A 17918-nucleotide genomic window follows, 5' to 3' on the forward strand; every position below is an offset into this window, starting at 1 on the left:
AATCCCAGCACTCGGGAGGCAGAGGCAGGCAGATCTCTGAGTTCAAAGCCAGCCTGGTCTACAGATCAAGTTCCAGGACAGGCTCCAAAGCTACAGAGAAACCCTGTCTCGAAAAACAAACAAACAAAAAGAGCAATTGCAATTGAGGAAGACATCCTAATGTCAACCTCTGACCTCCACGCGTATTAAGTACAAGTATACACACACTTGTTTACACACACACACACTTGTTTACACACACACAATTCAACGACAGCCTGTGCTACAAGAGAGATCTTTTCAAAATAAAAGCAAAAACAGAGGAGAAAAGCAGAGAGAGAGAGAGAGAGAGGAGAGGGAAGGAAAAGGAGAAGGTCAGAAAAGGGAGAAGGAAGAAAAGCAAGGGTCTGGAGGGGGAGGGGAGAAAGAGGAATGGAGCTGAATTTTCCCATGATTGTTCATAAGCACATTTGTTGACAATAGCCAAAAACTGGAAACAACAGACAAACGGATAAGCAAAATGTATAGTAGCCACAGCACAGACCATGACTTGTCCATCAAAAAGCAAACAAGTGTCAACAAAGAGAAAATTCAACTGAAGAGCGCATGCGTGCGCTGGCTCGGTCCTTTTGGCTCGTCGGCCGTCAGTGAGGCAGCATGGGTTACCAGCAGCTGTACTGGAGTCACCCGCAGAAGTTCGGCCAGGGATCCCGCTCCTGCCGCGTCTGCTCAAACCACCACGGTCTGATCCGGAAATATGGGCTGAACATGTGCCGCCAGTGTTTCTGGCAGTACGCAAAGGACATCAGCTTCATTAAGTTGGACTAAGCGACCTAGAATGGATTCTTCAAGACTCTACCCAGTGGAAAAGATGAACGCCAGTCTTTGTACATAAGAATAAAACAAAGTGAAGACCTTCAAAAAAAAAAAAGAGAAAATTCAAAAAGGTTGTGCTAAATCAAAAATGCCGCGCACACAGTGGGACCACAGTATAGAATCCCATTTACCTGAAATATCTAAAACAGACAGATCGATATAAAAGCAGGCTGTGATTCCCAGGGGCTGGAGAGAGGGAGGAGGGGGAAGATTTTGAGGAATGAGGTCTGTTGGAAATAGATGTGTGGCTACATTGTTCTGAGAATGTAGGAAATGTCTCTGAAACATTTCTTCTAAGACAGGCACCTCTGGGTCAGGTTCTCGCCTCGATGAGAGAAGAAACTCTGAGACCTGGAACCATGGCTCTATCCCTGGTCCTACCACTCCAGAATAAGGTTCCAGTGACCCTGGTGTTGTAGACCTGTTGTCCCAGTTCCTGGAGAGTCTGAGACAGGAGGATCGCAAGTTCTAGCTCTGCCTGGGCTGTAGAGTGAGTTCAAGATCAGGTTGGACACTGTCTCGAAATAAACAGTAAATAGAATGCTGAGGTTCTTTTTAGCTCTATGGCAGAGTGCTTGTCTGGCATATGGATCTGACTTGATTCCCTAATTGCCAACTGTGTGGGAACCTCAAGACTTAGAACAACACTATTCTTCTTTTATAGGTGGGGAAATGAAGACCCCCCCCCCCAGGAGAATAAGAAGTGGCCTCTAGTCCCAGCTCTGGAAGCCATGCCAGTGTCTGCAGATCCCCTCTCCTGTATCGATAGTTGGAGGTACATTCTCGCTATGCAGCCCAGGTTGACTTTGAACTTAACCCTCCTGTCTCAGCCTCCAAAGTTCTGAGACTACAGGCATGTACCCCCAAATGCAAGCATGACATTTTTTTTTTTTTTTTGGTTTTTCGAGACAAGGTTTCTCTGTGGTTTTGGAGCCTGTCCTGGAACTAGCTCTTGTAGACCAGGCTGGTCTCGAACTCACAGACATCCGCCTGCCTCTGCCTCCCAAGTGCTGGGATTAAAGGCGTGCACCACCACCGCCCGGCCAAGCATGACATTTTTAAAAAGAAAGCAGTTACCTGCATACCACTGAGTCTACTGTTGAAAGGTTGGCAGGGTAGTTGCATGTGTTCCCGGCGCATCTTCAGGTCAAACAGCTGAGAATAAAATATAGTGCTCTCCATGACTTCATCTGTCAGGATCACATCTCACACAGACTCTAAAGTAACATAAGAAAAAAGACAGAAGGAGGGCGCTTGTGCAGGAGACTCACCTGGTTGGGAGAAAGATGAGAAGCAACACGGGGCAAAGACATGTCAAGATATATTCATATAAGGCTGTGTGGGGCAAGGAATGGTGGCGCACACCTTTAATCCCAGCACTCAGGAGGCAGAGGCAGGCGGATCTCTGAGTTCACGGAGAACCTTGTCTATATAGTAAATTCCAGGATAGCAGGGGCTATGTAGAGAGACCCTGTCGTGTGTGTGTGTGTGTGTGTGTGTGTGTGTGTGTGTTGCAGGTAGATGGTTCAGCAGGTAAAGCCACTTGCTACCAAGCCTGAGTCTCACTCCAGAGCAATACAGTGGAAGGGGACAACTGACTCCAACCGCTTCCTCTGACATTCACGTGGGCACCGTGACACACACACACACACCAAAAACAAATGCATTGATTAAAAAGTTAAAGTAGTCGTAAAAAAATATAAAACTTGTCACAACCATTTGGGTTTTTTTTTTTCCTAAGAAAAAGGAAACACACACACCGACACACACGCACACAAAGAATGGATTTTATTACCCCATGTTGGTGAAGAAAATGTAAGCCGGACAGCCTTAAAATAGATGTTTGTTTTCCTCTGAAGTGAGCGGGTTTCGGGAAAGATGTTAAGGGAATAATCCCGCAGGTGGGGCAATCACGGATAAGGCAGCTCAGAAGAAACGTGACTACGTGAGGTTCTTGCCGGATGGCAGCTGGGACATTCAACAGTCTTATGACAAGCAGGCGGCTCCCCCTCTCCTATCAAGGCTATTTAGGGGTCTAGCCTAAAACACACCAGACGCGATTGGCAGAAGAACAGGTGGGGCCTTCTGAGGCCGGGTCTCTGGGGAACACGGAGGTTGCTGTGTCCAACACAACTGTGGATCCACGGCTTTGTCTCAGGACTGCTGGTTTCCCAGCATCCTCCGCGGTCTGCACCGAGTCCCACCCCCCAAAGCTCGGAGCCTGAATGTGAAGGACTCTGAAGAAGGGTGTAGCTGTGACCTCATACTGTCCACATTTAAACCATGTCCCCAAAACACTCCGTAATGGAAGCGCGGTGGCATACTCTTTGTTGGTGGAATTTGAGGCCGTGTGACAGGTGTCCGGGGAGAGACATTTCTGGGAGCCAAGGACCTGGCAACATCTTCCAAGCACACCCCTGAGGCAGCTGCCCAGTCCCTCATTTGGACAAGCATGCAGTTTTTATCTGAGTAAATAAATTTGGGGACAGACAAGTTCAGCCTGACAGAGGTCGTTAAGAGCCCCCAAGATCTCCAAAAGTCCTACGGTCAGGCACTCTCCCCCAAGTTCAAATGCCCACTGCATCAGCGGGAGGACTGACTGAGTCTGGAACCAGACAGCCAACACTGGGTCGGGTCTTCCTTCCCAGCTGTGTTGCTGAGGGCGTGCCTCGGAACCTCTCTGGGTTTTCCTCAAGGTCCTGATCCTCAGTAAGTGAATAATTCCACCCTGACAGGTTTCTCTTTGATGCACGGTAGGTGATGCTTAACAGGCAGGAGAAGGATTTTTTTTTTTTTTTTTTTTTTTTTTTTTTTTGGTTTTCGAGACAGGGTTTCTCTGTGGTTTTGGAGCCTGTCCTGGAACTATCTTTTGTAGACCAGACTGGTCTCGAACTCACAGAGATCCGCCTGCCTCTGCCTCCCAAGTGCTGGGATTAAAGGCGTGTGCCACCACCGCCCGGCGAGAAGGAACTATTTTTTCAACTCTATTATTTTAGGCTTTTTTAAGGACTATGTATTCTTAGTTTATGTGTATGAGTGTTTTGCCTGCATATACATCTGTGCTCCAGTTGAGTACAGTGTCCAAAGAGGCCAAAGGAGGGTGTCAGATTCCCTGGAACTGAGCCACCATGGGGGGGGGGGTGCTGGGATTCAAATCCAGGTCCCCTGGAAGGAGGAACAGTTAGCACTGTTCAGAGCAGAACCATCTCTCCAGTCCCTTTTTTAGAGACAGGGTCTCACATATCGAGGCTGGACAGGAACATGCTGTAATTCCTGGCTCTGTGATTCTCTTGCCGCCACGTTCCATGTGCCGCCGAGAAGACAGGCGTGAGGCTCCGAGCTCACTTTGATACAGTGCTAGGAACTGGATCCAGGCTTCAGACGTATGAGACGGGCACTCTAACATACAAACCCCCTCTCCAGCTGTTTCTGCTGCTGGGGAATGAACCCTGGAGCTGGTACATGCTGAGCCCCATCTCCAGCAGTAAGTCTTCGGAAATAGAATATGGGTATGTAGGCAAAGTTGGGGTCAGACTCACAACTCTCCCGAGAACAGGGATTTCAGGCAAGCATGAAACCCCCCACAAGTAATGTTTTAATGCAGTGTGCTCTCTTCTATACACAACCAACACAATCTATGCGCATGGATGGGAATGAGAAAACGGGGTATTGTGAACTGAAGGAGAAAATGGCTTCTATCCAAATGCAGCTTTCTCCAAGGTTTCCTTTTTATTATTTTTAATGTGTCTATGGAGGGTTATGTTTATATGAGTGTAGGGGCCCAGGGAGGCCATTAGAGGGCTCGGATCACCTACAGTTACACTTATAGAGTTGGGAGCAACCTATGTGGATGCTGGGAACTGAACTTGGGTCCCTGTTCTGAACCGCGAGGCCCCTCTCCTGCCTCTCGAAACACACTTTCATCATATTATTGGACTAGCATTGGTATTAGTCATGTTGAAAATTGTTTCTCCTATCCCACAAGCACCCCATATGAATATAAAAACAAAGATATCTGATTAACCTCTCTGTTGTTTCAATTACATGTTGTTACTCATGTATCTTTCAAATTCCTGCTTGCTAACTACATATTTCTTTGACTTCATGTAAAACTAATAACGTTGTCCATGATGTTAATAAAATTATGATCTTGAAAACCAACAAAAAAAATTGTTTGCTTTTTGTTAATGTCTCGTGTGGCCCAAGGCTGGTCTTGAGCTCACTTAAGGACACCAAGGAAGGGAAATCATGAATTCAAGGCCAACAGAGGCTAAATTTTGGGATTCTGCCTTAAAACTTCAGAGTAATCAGGCTGGAGAGATGACTCAGTGGGCAAAGGCACCTGCCATCAAACAACCTAGGTTCGGTCCCCAGGACCCACATCATAGGAAGAAAGAATGAACCCCTAGAGTTGTATTCTGACCTCCACATGCACGCCATAGTGCACACACACACACACACACACAAATACATCACATAGGAGAATTAGCTCCATGCACTGGTCATTTCTTCCCCACATGTGTCTCCATTCTGTTGCCACACAGAATGCAAACGAAACATGTCTTCACGCCTCCCTTGAAGGCAGTTTATAAAGAGCCCGAGCAAGGAGAGAGGAGGAGGAAGAGAAGGAAGGCAAGGAGGACTTGGCAGCTGGCTGTCACACAGCATGCCACCGATTAATCTGGTGGGTTTGTGTCCTCTTTGCTGGTCTCATTTCCTCTTTGGGACTCAACAGGAACACCGGGAGAATCTCAGAGTACCTGCCAAGCAAGCCTCTTCAGCTGACAAAACACATTAACGCCAGGGAGCAGGGGAACCCACACACACACACCCCCACCCCTACACACACACACACACACACACACACACACACACGTAATCAAAGCTCTATTTTATTTGCAGCTGACCCTCCAGGGCCAGTGGCTCTGCCCCCCTCCCTCTTCTCGGTCTCTCCCCCTCAGGGTTGGGTTGGGGTTGACATGTCATAACATCATGTCTGTTTATCTGAAATATTTCCACTCGCAACGCTTGTTTGTTCAAGCGACTGACATGTTGACATAGGACCTGACAGCTGAGTGAACTCCAACTGAAATAAAATACAAAGTAAACACATTTGCATAGAGTTTATACACAGCCTGCGTCTGCGGGAGAGGAGGAAATCCGTGGATTGGAATCGGGTGCTTAGTTCCCATCGTCCCCCACCACCAGGGTCCCTCCTGAATGTTTGCTATTTTATTTTGCCGAGCTCTCCACTCCTGGAATGCCTCATGAGTCAAAGGCTCGGCTCCTCTATGGGCTGCTAGCAACTGTTACCTACTTTCTGCTTCTTCTTCTCCCTTCTTCAACTGGAACCACTTCATAGTCTGAGGAACTTTTAAGGACATCTGCAAGAACTTGAAACTCTCAAACAATATTTTAAAAAGAACAAACCTGGCTGTGTAGCAGTGTTGCAGTGTACACTGACGATCTCGGTGCTGGGGAGACAGAAAGAGCAGGATCTTGGGTTTGAGTCCTGCCTGAGCTACATAGCGAGACTTTATCGCAAAGCACACAGAAAGGACCTGTGTGTTCTGTGACCCCCAAGGAAAAGGAAGAAGCTGGATTGAAATTGAGCTCTCTGGTTTCAGGCTACTCCCGCTTGGCCGGTGTCCTTTATCACAGTTTTGGTGGTTCTGATTGCTTTTGTTGGTCCTGATTCTAAGACAATGTGTCCCCAGGAATGTGGCACCAGACCTGGCAAGAAAACACTTGGAACGCCGGAGATGGGTTACCTCACCCCGAGTTCTCCGTTCTTCTCTGCCCTGAGGAATGCCTCTGCATCCATCTCCATCTGCCCTCCCTCTCTCCTTCCCTCTCTCCTTCTCTCCCTCCCTCCTTCCCTCCCTCCTTCTCTCCCTCCCTCCTTCCCTCCCTCCTTCTCTCCTTCCCTTTCTCCTTCTCTCCCTCCCTTCCTCCCTCCCTTCCTCCCTCCCTTCTTCCCTCCCTTTCTCCTTCTTTCCCTCCCTCCCTCTCTCCCTCTCTCCCTCCCTCCTTTTCTCCCTTTCTCCTTCTCTCCCTTCCTCCCTCTCCTTCTTTCTCTCTTCCTTTTTTTTATTTTTTTATATTTTTTTTGGTTTTTCGAGACAGGGTTTCTCTGTGGCTTTGGAGCCTGTCCTGGAACTAGCTCTGTAGACCAGGCTGGTCTCGAACTCACAGAGATCCGCCTGCCTCTGCCTCCCAAGTACTGGGATTAAAGGCGTGTGCCACCATCGCCCGGCTCTTCCTTTTTTTAAACCAGCATCCAATATAGCCCTAATTCACTATGCAACCTCAGAAGACGTTCAACTTTGTATTCCCTTGCCTCCACCTCTCAAGTGCTGGGGTTACAAATGCATCTCTCGGCAACCATCATTCTTCATCTCTATTTTCATAAAAAGAACTGCAAAGACATTTCAGAAGGTACGGGGATAACCAGCACCCCACTCTACCCCCAATTCTACCCATGGCAGACATGGCTAATCAAGTGAAAAGTGTTTTCCCTAAGCCACAGAATCCTACCAACGCACCCATCTCATAACTGAGAATAGCACACATTGATTAGGGTTTACTCTCAAGAAAGTACATGTCGGGGCTGGAGAAAAGACTCAGCAGTTAAGACCACTGGCTACAATTGCAGAGGACCTGGGTTTCATTCTCAGCACCCACATAGAGAGCTCACAACCGTCTGTGACTCCAATCCTAGGGTCTCTGACACCGTCTTCCGGCTTCCGTGAGCATTACATACATGCTTGTGGTAAGTGCAGGGGAAAAAAACATCTATACACATAAATCAAGAGAAGAAAGAAATAAAGGGAGGAGGAAGGGGGAGAGAGAAGGAAGGAGAGAGAGAGGGAACAGAAGGGAAGAGAAAAGAAAAGGAAAAAAGAAGAAAGCATGAATTTGCTACCCCTCATTAATGCTAGTGGGACCTGGAGCAGGGAGACCCAAGCTTCCTGGCCAATGCTGCTGGTCCATGAACCACACTCGGAGTAGCCAGGTATAACTCCACAGAAGCATCTCCCATGCAAAAGCAGCTAGTCTCTGGGATGCCCATCTGTACACTGGCTCTTCTTTTTTATCAAAACGGCCCAGGACCAACACCAACTGGGCCTGACCCATCTGTCCACCTCATGGGCACAGTTCAAAAGCATCATTTCCATCCCATGTAAGCAAGAGAACATCCGAGCATTTGCCTAGGGAAACCCAAATGCCATGAAAGGGCCACAAAATAAACCCAGGCAAATTCATTTGCCTGCAGTTGCCAGACCTTTGCCAGGACCTACACTGCCCTCCCGATGAGCCAGGCAACAGTTATATCTTGTCTATGGGTTTTGCTGCCAGTCTTGTTTGGTTGGTTTTGCTTTTTTTGTTTTCTAAGATAGGGTCTCTCTATATTGCCCTGGCTGTCCTGGAATTCGATATGAGACTAGTTTGCTTCTAAATCACAGAGATTCTTCTGCCTCTGCCTCCCAAGTCCTGGGATTAAAGGTGTGCACCAACATGACCGGGTATTCAACCATTTTGTTTGGTTTTGGTTTTTGAGACAGGATTCCTCTGTGTATCCCTAGCTGTCCCGGAACTCACTCTGTAGACCAGGTTGGCATCGCACTCAGATCCACCTGCTTCTGCCTCCTGAGTGCTGGGATTAAAGGTGTGTACCACCATGCCCAAGCATTCTGTCATTTTTAACAGATCAGTGTGAAGAAGCTTGGAGAAGGAAGGTGACCCAAAGCCACACCACCTGTATGCGTCAGAGTTTCACATCCAAACAGGGCTTCATCCATCCCCAGAAGCTGGGACTAGAGAGACACTCAGCAGGTACGAGAGCTAGCTGCTCTTTCAGAGGACTTGGGTTCAGTTGCCAGTGTCTACATGGTGGCTCTCAGCTGTCTGTAACTGTAGTCACCAGGGATCAAATGCCCTCTGCTGGCCTTCTTGGGCGCTGCACACACGCGGTGCACATACATTCATACAGGTAAACACTCATACACATAATATAAAAATTAATAAACACTAGTGGGGGAAAGACACTGACACTGGGTGCAAACAAGGTTCCCACTTCCCCCACCACCTCAGAGCCTGCTCCCACCTTCACCTCACACTGCAGCCTCTGAAGCTGCACAGCTATGCACCTCTACTGTGTTGCTTTCTTTTTTTTTTTTTTTTTTTTTTTTTTTTGGTTTTTCGAGGCAGGGTTTCTCTGTAGCTTTGGTGCCTGTCCCGGAACTAGCTCTTGTAGATCAGGCTGGCCTCGAACTCAGAGATCCGCCTGCCTCTGCCTCCCAAGTGCTGGGATTAAAGGCGTGCGCCACCACTGCCCCCGGCTTGTGTTGCTTTCTTTTAAGTCTTATCCTATTTCATCTATTGTGTGTGAAGCAGGGGTGTGTGCCGCTCAGCGCATGTGGAGATCCGAGGACAACCAACAGGAGGCCGTCTTCTCATTCCACTACGTGGGTCTCAGGGACAGAACTCGTCAGGCTTGGTTGCAGGTGCCTTTATTGCTGAGCCATCTCACTCACTCCCAACATCTTTGTTATTTTTCAGAGGCCTGTCTGTGAGTTTTTGCTACAGTGGTCCTCAGTCCCACTAACCTCACTGAACCAGAGCCAGGGAGGTGGCGATGTATGCTGGGCTTCAGCACTCATGAGACTGAGGCTGATTGGTGTGTTGGAGGTCAGTCTGGACTTGACTGAGATGGTGTCTCAAATGCAAGGGTGATAATAATAATAATGATTAGAGAAGAACAGAGGCATCAAATCCCAGGGTCCCCCTCTTCAGCCAGCCCCCACTCTGCTTCCATCCACTTTGCACGCTGATTCTCTATATGTGGATCTGTTGGTCCGTAGTTATTAAACCTCTGTATTTTACCAGTTGAAGACTGGAAACAGGGGTCTGAAGAGAAGACACGCAAGCTCTGCCCGGGTTTGGCCAATGACTCGGCAGCAGTTCTGAGACAAGAACAAGGGAGTTGTGGCTTTCACCCCTCTTTCTCTGCGGTGAGGGCACACCCTCCATGCTACAGGCACAACCTGGACAACTCATTTCTCAGCCAGGACCACTCTCCCCGACTCCCCGCCCCCTCCTCCATCCATCGCTGCTGCAGAGGAAAAATCAGGCACCCTTCTGCAAGCAGCACCCATGTTTCAAGGCCAGCCCGGCACAGGGAGCAGCCTGTCCCTCCCCGAACTGACCTTCTGAAATGCCCTTTTCCCCTGTGCAGGGAGGGGGCTGGCAGAGCAGGCCAGCAGGCGCGGGGTTAGGCCTTGATAACCCGAGATCAAAGCGGCCTGACAGAGGTGTCAACTGAGAGGCAGCCAAGACAAGCGACACCGCTTTATCTCCCCGCTGGCTGGCGGGGAAGCACCACGGTTCCCGGAAACTATTTCTGGACAGGCAGGAGAGAGAGCCTGTGGCTGAGGCCTGCTGTTCTGCCAAGCCACTCCAAATGGACTCAGGGACTCTGGGCACCGTATGAGGGTCTGGTTCTTTCTGCTCGCTCTCTCCTCCTTCATCCTTAAGCTCCTATTTTCACAGACACCTGTGTAATTCACGCTAAAATTCTGTCTTCTCGAGGGGCCAGCAAGATGGTTCCATGGGTAAAGGGGCTTGGTCTGTGTTGGATCTCCTGAACCCAGGTGGGGTACAGAGGAAAACTACATCAGCAATATGTCCTCTGTCTTCACACATAGTGTGTGTGTGTGTGTGTGTGTGTGTGTGTGTGAGAGAGAGAGAGAGAGAGAGAGAGAGAGAGAGAGAGAGAGAGAGAGAGAGAAATTAAAATCTAAAACCAGTCAGGCATGGTGGCGCACACCTTTAATCCTGGCACTTGGGAGGCAGAAGCAGGTGGATCTGAGTTCGAGGCCAGCCTGGTCCACAGAATGAGTTCCAGGACAGCCAGAGCTGTTACACAGAGAATCCCTGTCTTAGAAAAAAAAAACAACAAAAACTACTTCTTCTCATTCCTGTAACATTCCCTCATTGGGGAAAGGGGTTCCAGCCATGTGTGCAGGTGTGTAGACTTCAGAGGTAATTTCTCAGGAATTATTCGAGACAGGTCTTTCTTCCCAGGCTGCAGCTCACCCATTAGGCTAGGCTAGCCCCAGGAATTTACCTACCTGTCCCCGATGCCCCAGGACAGGATTATAGCACATGATAACCTTTACTGGCTGGCGGTTCTGGGCACAGAACTCAGGACTTCCTGGTAGCATAGCCGTCACTTCACTAGCCGTCTCCCTAGCCCTGTTTCCTGGAGGGGTGGATTGAAACGGGGTCTCGTGTAGCCCAGGTTAGCCTCCTGGACCACTTTTATAGCCAAGGCTGATGTTAGACTCCTGATCCATCTCCCAAGTACTGGATGACTGGCCTGCACCACCACACTCAACAGGCCCAATAGACAAAAGACAGCACCAGGTCCCCTGTGTCCCTGACCACATACCTGTTTCTACATTTCTTAGTCTTTCCATTCTCAGATCCTCCAGTGTCTCTTAAACACACACACACATGCACACACATACACACACTCTCACATGCATACATGTACACTTACACACACATACATATGCACACATACCTGCTCACACGCGCATACACTCATCCACACTCACACACTCACGCTTGTACCTGCCTGGGTTAGAGCCTCTAGCCTCTGAAAGCAAGGGCCACCCCAGCTGCAGAGGCCAATGAAATCAATTCTGTCTCCTGCTTCTGTCCAGTTCTTCTTCCAGCTCCAGGGCCCTTTCCCGGATGATGCCTGGACAAGGTTTGTTTCTCTCCTATGGTGTTGACCCTTTAGTTTGCAGCTGGAAGAAGCAGTTGCTGGTCTCTTCCAGCTGTGGCCCCAGCTGGGCAGTTTCAAACACATCCACTGTGTGTTAGTTATCATAGCTCTTTCTAAGGCAAGGGGGCTGGAGGCTTGATTGGAAGCACTCAGGAGGAGCAGAAGTCAAAGTCACCCTTGGCACCCTGTATCCAAATAAAACAAAACAAAATCAGTCTGGAGCGACGGCTCCGGCTCCATGGTGAGGAGCATATATTGCACTTACAGAGGACACAGCTTCAATTCTCAGCACTTACGACCATCTCTAACTCCAGGGCCCTCACACCCTCTTCGGGCCTCCACCAGCACTGTATGGGCTTGGTACATGTACACTTAGGCATGTACACACACACACACACACACACACACACACACACATAAGTAATATCTTTTTTTTAAAAAAGAAATTCTGAGCCAGACGGTGGTGGCGCATGCCTTTAATCCCAGCACTCGGGAGGCAGAGGCAGGCGGATCTCTGTGAGTTCGAGGCCAGCCTGGTCTACAAGAGCTAGTTCCAGGACAGGAACCAAAAGCTACGGAGAAACCCTGTCTTGAAAATTCAAAAAAAAAAAAAAAAAGAAAAAAGAAAAAAGAAAAAAAGAAATTCTGTTCAAGTCAGGAATGGTGGACTACTCCTTTAACCTCAGCATCCAGGAGGCAGAGGCAGGAGGATCTCTATGAATCTGAGGCCAGCCTGATCTAAATAGGAAGCTCCAAATTAGGCATGATAGAGAGACACTGCCTCAAAATAAATAAATAAATAAATAAATAAATAAATAAATAAATAAATAAAAAACAGTCTGTTCAAGCTCCCTCAACTTTGGAACATTTTTTAACAGTCCACATAGCTCAGACTGACCTCAAACTCACTGTGTAGCCCAGGCTGCCCTTGAACTCCTTCCTTGTCTACCTGCTGACTCTTCTCTGCTGGTAGAATTGCAGGATTCACTACAGTGTTCAGATTTTTCAATCTCTCCCTTTGCTTTTTCCTTTCCTGTAGGACAAAGATCACACCTGGATCCCAGGCATCACAAGCTAGTTACTCTGCCGCTGGGATACATTCGCTGCCAGGAAATGTGCACTTCCCTGCTGTGTGCGCTCAACTACCTAGTGCCTCCTTTGGAGCCTAGAACTATTTCCTGCACAGTGTCTGGCAGGTAATGAATACCCAATGCACAGGAAATACTTTTCTCATTCTTAGCCTCCACTGTGGCACTGTGAGATGGGTATACCTTCTCTTTTTCCAATGAGGAAAAACAAGGGATGCTCTGCTTCCCATTCTGCCAATCCACTGACAAGCAAGGCTGGCAAAAAAAAAAAAAAAAAAAAAAAAAAAAACGGATAGTATCCTGTGTCTTTTTCCACAGAATAATGCAAAAATCTGGCTTCACAAACATGGGTATTTTTCAGACCCAATTAAATCAAGATTCTAAGCATTAGATATGAAAGTCAGATGGACCCCTGAGGCCCAGATACTCACCTAGGGTCTGGATGAAAAGCCACTTACAGGATAGATGATAGATAGACAGATAGATAGATAGATAGATAGATAGATAGATAGATAGATAGATAATAGATAGATAGATAGATAGATAGATAGATAGATAGATAGAATGCTGGAGAGATGGCTCAGAGGTTAAGAGCATTGCCTGCTCTTCCAAGGGTCCTGAGTTCAATTCTCAGCAACCACATGGTGGCTCACAACCATCTATAATGGGGTCTGGTGCCCTCTTCTGGCCTGCAGGCATACACACAAACAGAATATTGTATACATAATAAATAAATAAATAAATATTTAAAAATAAATAAATAGATTAGGTAGGTAATAGATAGATTAGAAAGATAGATAGATAGATAGATAGATAGATAGATAGATGATAGATAGATAGATAGATAGATAGATAGATAGATAGATAGATAGATAGATGGAATAAATAGATTAGGTAGGTGATAGATGGATAGACAGACAGACAGACAGACAGACAGACAGACAGACAGATAGATAGATAGATAGAATAAATAGATTAGGTAGGTAATAGATAGATGATAGATAGATAGATAGATAGATAGATAGATAGATAGATAGATAGATAGAATAAATAGATTAGGTAGGTAATAGATTAGATAGATAGATAAATAGATTAGATAGATAGATAGATAGATAGATAGATAGATAGATGATAGATAGATAGATAGATAGATAGATAGAAAGATAGATAGATGATAGATAGATAGATAGATAGATAGATAGATAGATAGATAGAATAGATTAGTAGGTAATAGATAGATTAGATAGATAGATAGATAGATAGATAGATAGATAGATAGATAGATAGATAGATAGAGAGAGAGAGAGAGAGAGATAGAAAGAAAGAAAGAAAGATAGATAGATAGATAGATAGATAGATAGATAGATAGATTAGATGGGTGATAGGTAGATATGATTGATGGTGATAGTTAGACAGTAGATAAAAAAATAAAGAGACAGCCAGATAGAAAGACATCTCCCCCTTAATTATGGGGACCAGGATCGGCATCTGAAGGGCAAGTTGAGGTGACACAGGAAAAATGAGGAAGAAAGATGCTGGTGCCCACGGCATTGGTCTTCCTGGAGCATGGTGATGTCACTGTGCAGTTGAGTGTGTCTGGGTCCTACACACCTGCCTTTGAAGTCAGACTGCACTTTTTGCTAGACTTGGGGGGAAGAAGTGTGTTGCTAGGGACGGGACAACCGCGGTTCTTGTTCATGCCCAACAGGAACCTTAGGAGTGAGCCACACCCCCAGCCCTCTCCTTTATTCATTTTTCTTCATCATTTACTTTGCTTTTACTTTTCTTGTATCAATTAAATAAATACACCCATGCAAAGTCTAGCATTTATAAAGTAGAGGAGACAAAGATCTGTGAACTTTATCCCTGAAACTGTGAGTGGTCAGAAGCCAAGGTCACCAAAAATACACAAAAGACTTGAAAGAGGAAAAAGGCAATCACTTTCTCATTTTGTCATTTTCTCAGTCCTATCAAGGTGTCTCTTTGGACTCTGCACATCAAAACCCATGCCAGGGGTCCGTGAGACGGCTTAGGGGATGAAAGAGCTTGCCACTAAGACTGATGGCCTGAGTTCGAGCCCTGAGACCTCTGTGGTGGAAGGAGAGACCTGACTCCCACAGATTGACCTGTGATGCTCATGTGTGCAGTGCCACATCCAAACCCCCAAACGTGCTTGTACGGAAACACACAAATAGATGGAGGTGTGAGTGACCCAGCCAATGTCTCCAGGACAGATCTGATACTAAAGAGATGTGTTCTGAGTAGAAACCTGAAGGCTTCCCGGAACCTTGGGGCTCAACTAGGCTCCGGAAGGACCTCCAAGGGACGGTGTGTAAAAGCGCGTGCGTGCATGCGTGTGTGCGTGCATGCGTGCGTATGTGTAGCTCGCAGATTCTAGGATGGCTATTCAGGGAGCCCAAGGGAAAGAATCCTTCCCGCCACGGAATTTCAAGGCATGTGCCAGCCAGCAGGAGAGCTGATGTGACTTCAAGGGTGACCTAAACTACATAGTGAAGGTCAGCATGCTGTCTCAAAAAGCCAAAATTCAGCTGGGGGCGGTGGTGGAGCACACCTGTAATCCCAGCACTCGGGAGGCAGAGGCAGGTGGATCTCTGGGAGTTCAAGGCCAGCCTAATCTACAAGAGCTAGTTCCGGGACTGGCACCAAAGCTACAGAGAAACATTGTCTCAAAAAACCAAAAATAAAATTTAAAAAAAGCCAAAATACAGGGCCCAGGCATGACAGTACATGCCTCTAGTTCTAGCACTGGAGACTGAGGCAGGAGATCCACTACAAGTCTGAGGGAAAGGTTATATACAGCAAATTCCAAGCTAGCCAGTGCTACATAACAAAATCCTATCTTAAAAAGAATAATTAGATAGGTAGATAGATAGGTAGGTAGGTAGGTAGATAGATAGATAGATAGATAGATAGATAGATAGATAGATAGATAGATAGATGATAGATAAAAACACTCAGGCTGTAGGGGTGAAATGACGGGAACAAGAATGGAAACCAGATAGGAAATTCTTCTGAAAACCCAGTTAAGTCAAACAATGTCCTGAGGGGCTGGAAATGTGGCTCAGTTGATAGAATGCTTGCCTAGCCATGCACGAAGCCCTGATTCCATCCCAGAATGGAACCCAGACAACTGGAAGGTGGAGGCAAAGGTTTGAGTCTCTGGTACATTCAAGACCAACCTAGGCTGCATGAGACATTGCCTAAAAAGAAAAAGAGGTGGCCTGAGCCAGGCACTGAGGAGAGAACGGAGTATAATTAACAGACACTGGTGCTGGACACACACAACCTGCAAAGGAATGGAGACTGGGCCCCTAGACTCCACCCCAGGGCCGAGACCAAACTCTGCCTCTCCCCAGTTTTAGCACAAGGCCCCACACACATCCTTCTACCGTTGAACTGCCCTCAGAGGCCACTTTCAACTCAGCTACTGTCCCCCAGCTCATCAAACTCTAGGAGAGAGCAGTTTCCTAACCCTAGGCCAGAGAGATCACAAGTTAAAACTCAAAGCAAGGTGGGAGTGGTGGCACAAACCTAGAATTCCAACTCTTGGGAGGCTGAGGCAGGAGGATTGCTGTGTGTTCAAGGCAAGCCTGAGCTACACAGCAAGTAATTCTGATTCTTTCAGAGCTGCATCTAGAAACTAAAGACCCTATCTCAAAAACTAAAAATTAAAAAGCTTGGTGTAATGATTCCTGACTGTGACCCCAGTGCTTGAGAGGTGGAGGCGAGGCAGGAGGATCAAGAGTTGAAGGTCAGCAGCAGCTACTTGGCTATTTGGATGGAGTCCAGCCTGGGCTATAAAGTGAAAGCCCAGTTTTTGCAGAGCATACTTGATGGTAGCAACATCGCTCGGCTGAAGACAATCAAGCCATAAACTGAGCAATCTTGATCCAGACTGTGTTCAAAACCAATCGTTGCTACGATTAGAAATTATCATCACACCACCCGACAGTGGTCCTCGTGGGGTCACAAGCTACTTAGCAATGCTAATCTCTGATCTGGAGTTTCAAATTGACAGCCGCTCCTAGGAGAAGTCCTGCCACGCCCTATGGGACAGACAGAGCAGGGTTCCAAGGTGCCTCTTTGCCAATTTGAAGCAGCAGAGATTGGAGCAAAATGTGAAGTATGCAGACACTAGGAAATGAACGGCTTAACAATCGTGTTTTTCCTGAAGCGTGTGTCAATTTATCTCCAGGGGAAGGGAGTTTTCTAAGTTCTAAAGATGGAGATAATGCACACAAAGCCCTTAAAGCTGAAACCAAAGCACCCCACCTCGTCTTTATCTCTTTCTGGAACAATCAAAACTGCGAGAGTCTACCCGGTTTATTATTGCAGCCAAACGGAAGGCAGGGCCAGGGGTGTGACTCGGTGCTTGTCCGGCTTGCATGCAAATCTCGGGTTCTATTGCTGTGTGTCTTATCCATAAAGAACTAGTACATGACTGTAATAAAGCAAAGAAAGCATAGATACAAGTTTTATCTTGGATAAAGCAAAAGCACGGGGCTACACAGGAGTCCATTTCCGCCCAGGTTTCAGAAGAGGCAAAGCTAACAGACAGGATGGACAGACAGACTGCTGTGGTTGCTTAGTGTCAGGAGGAAGGGAGGCGAGAATGTTATCTCCTCTGATAAGGGCTCTAGCTGCAGCGCTTTGTGCATTTGTCAATATTTAGAGAAGGGTGCCCTTAAGCTTAAAGCGGTCCCCTGTGTGTAAATTTTCTCTCAAAAACAAGCAGACCTTGAACTCTAGCTAAGGATGTGCATAGCTGAGGTGCTGGGGAATGAGGAAGCTGATGCTCCGAACCGACAGAAACGCCAGAAACTCTCAGGTGAATTGATGGATACGTGGGTAACTGTGAGGACTCTACACTGTGGGCAAATGGGTAGCCACAGCCCAGTGTGTTTGGTTTTTATTATTGTAACATTTATTTATTGATTAGGGAGGCAGTGTGTGCCACTGGCACACATGGGGAGATCAGAGGGCAACCTGCTGGAATTGGCCCTCTCCTTCCTCCCTGTGGGTCCTAGGGATAAAAGTCAGGACATCAGGCTTAGGCACAAGCACCTTTTACCCACTGAGCCACCTGGTTGTACATACATCACATATATACACACACACATATATATATGTATACACATACATGTACACACATACATATG

General features: G+C 47.1%; 1 protein-coding gene across 1 annotated transcript; it reads left to right on the top strand.

The window, feature by feature from the left end:
* Window positions 1-580: 580 nt before the first annotated feature.
* Window positions 581-893, top strand: LOC130872067 (40S ribosomal protein S29-like). The gene has a single exon (XM_057765863.1). It carries the CDS (start codon window positions 637-639, stop codon window positions 805-807), a length of 171 nt encoding a protein of 56 aa, XP_057621846.1. The 5' UTR covers window positions 581-636; the 3' UTR covers window positions 808-893.
* Window positions 894-17918: the final 17025 nt, after the last annotated feature.

Source organism: Chionomys nivalis, chromosome 3 (assembly GCF_950005125.1).
Source record: "Chionomys nivalis chromosome 3, mChiNiv1.1, whole genome shotgun sequence".
NCBI lineage: Eukaryota > Metazoa > Chordata > Mammalia > Rodentia > Cricetidae > Chionomys > Chionomys nivalis.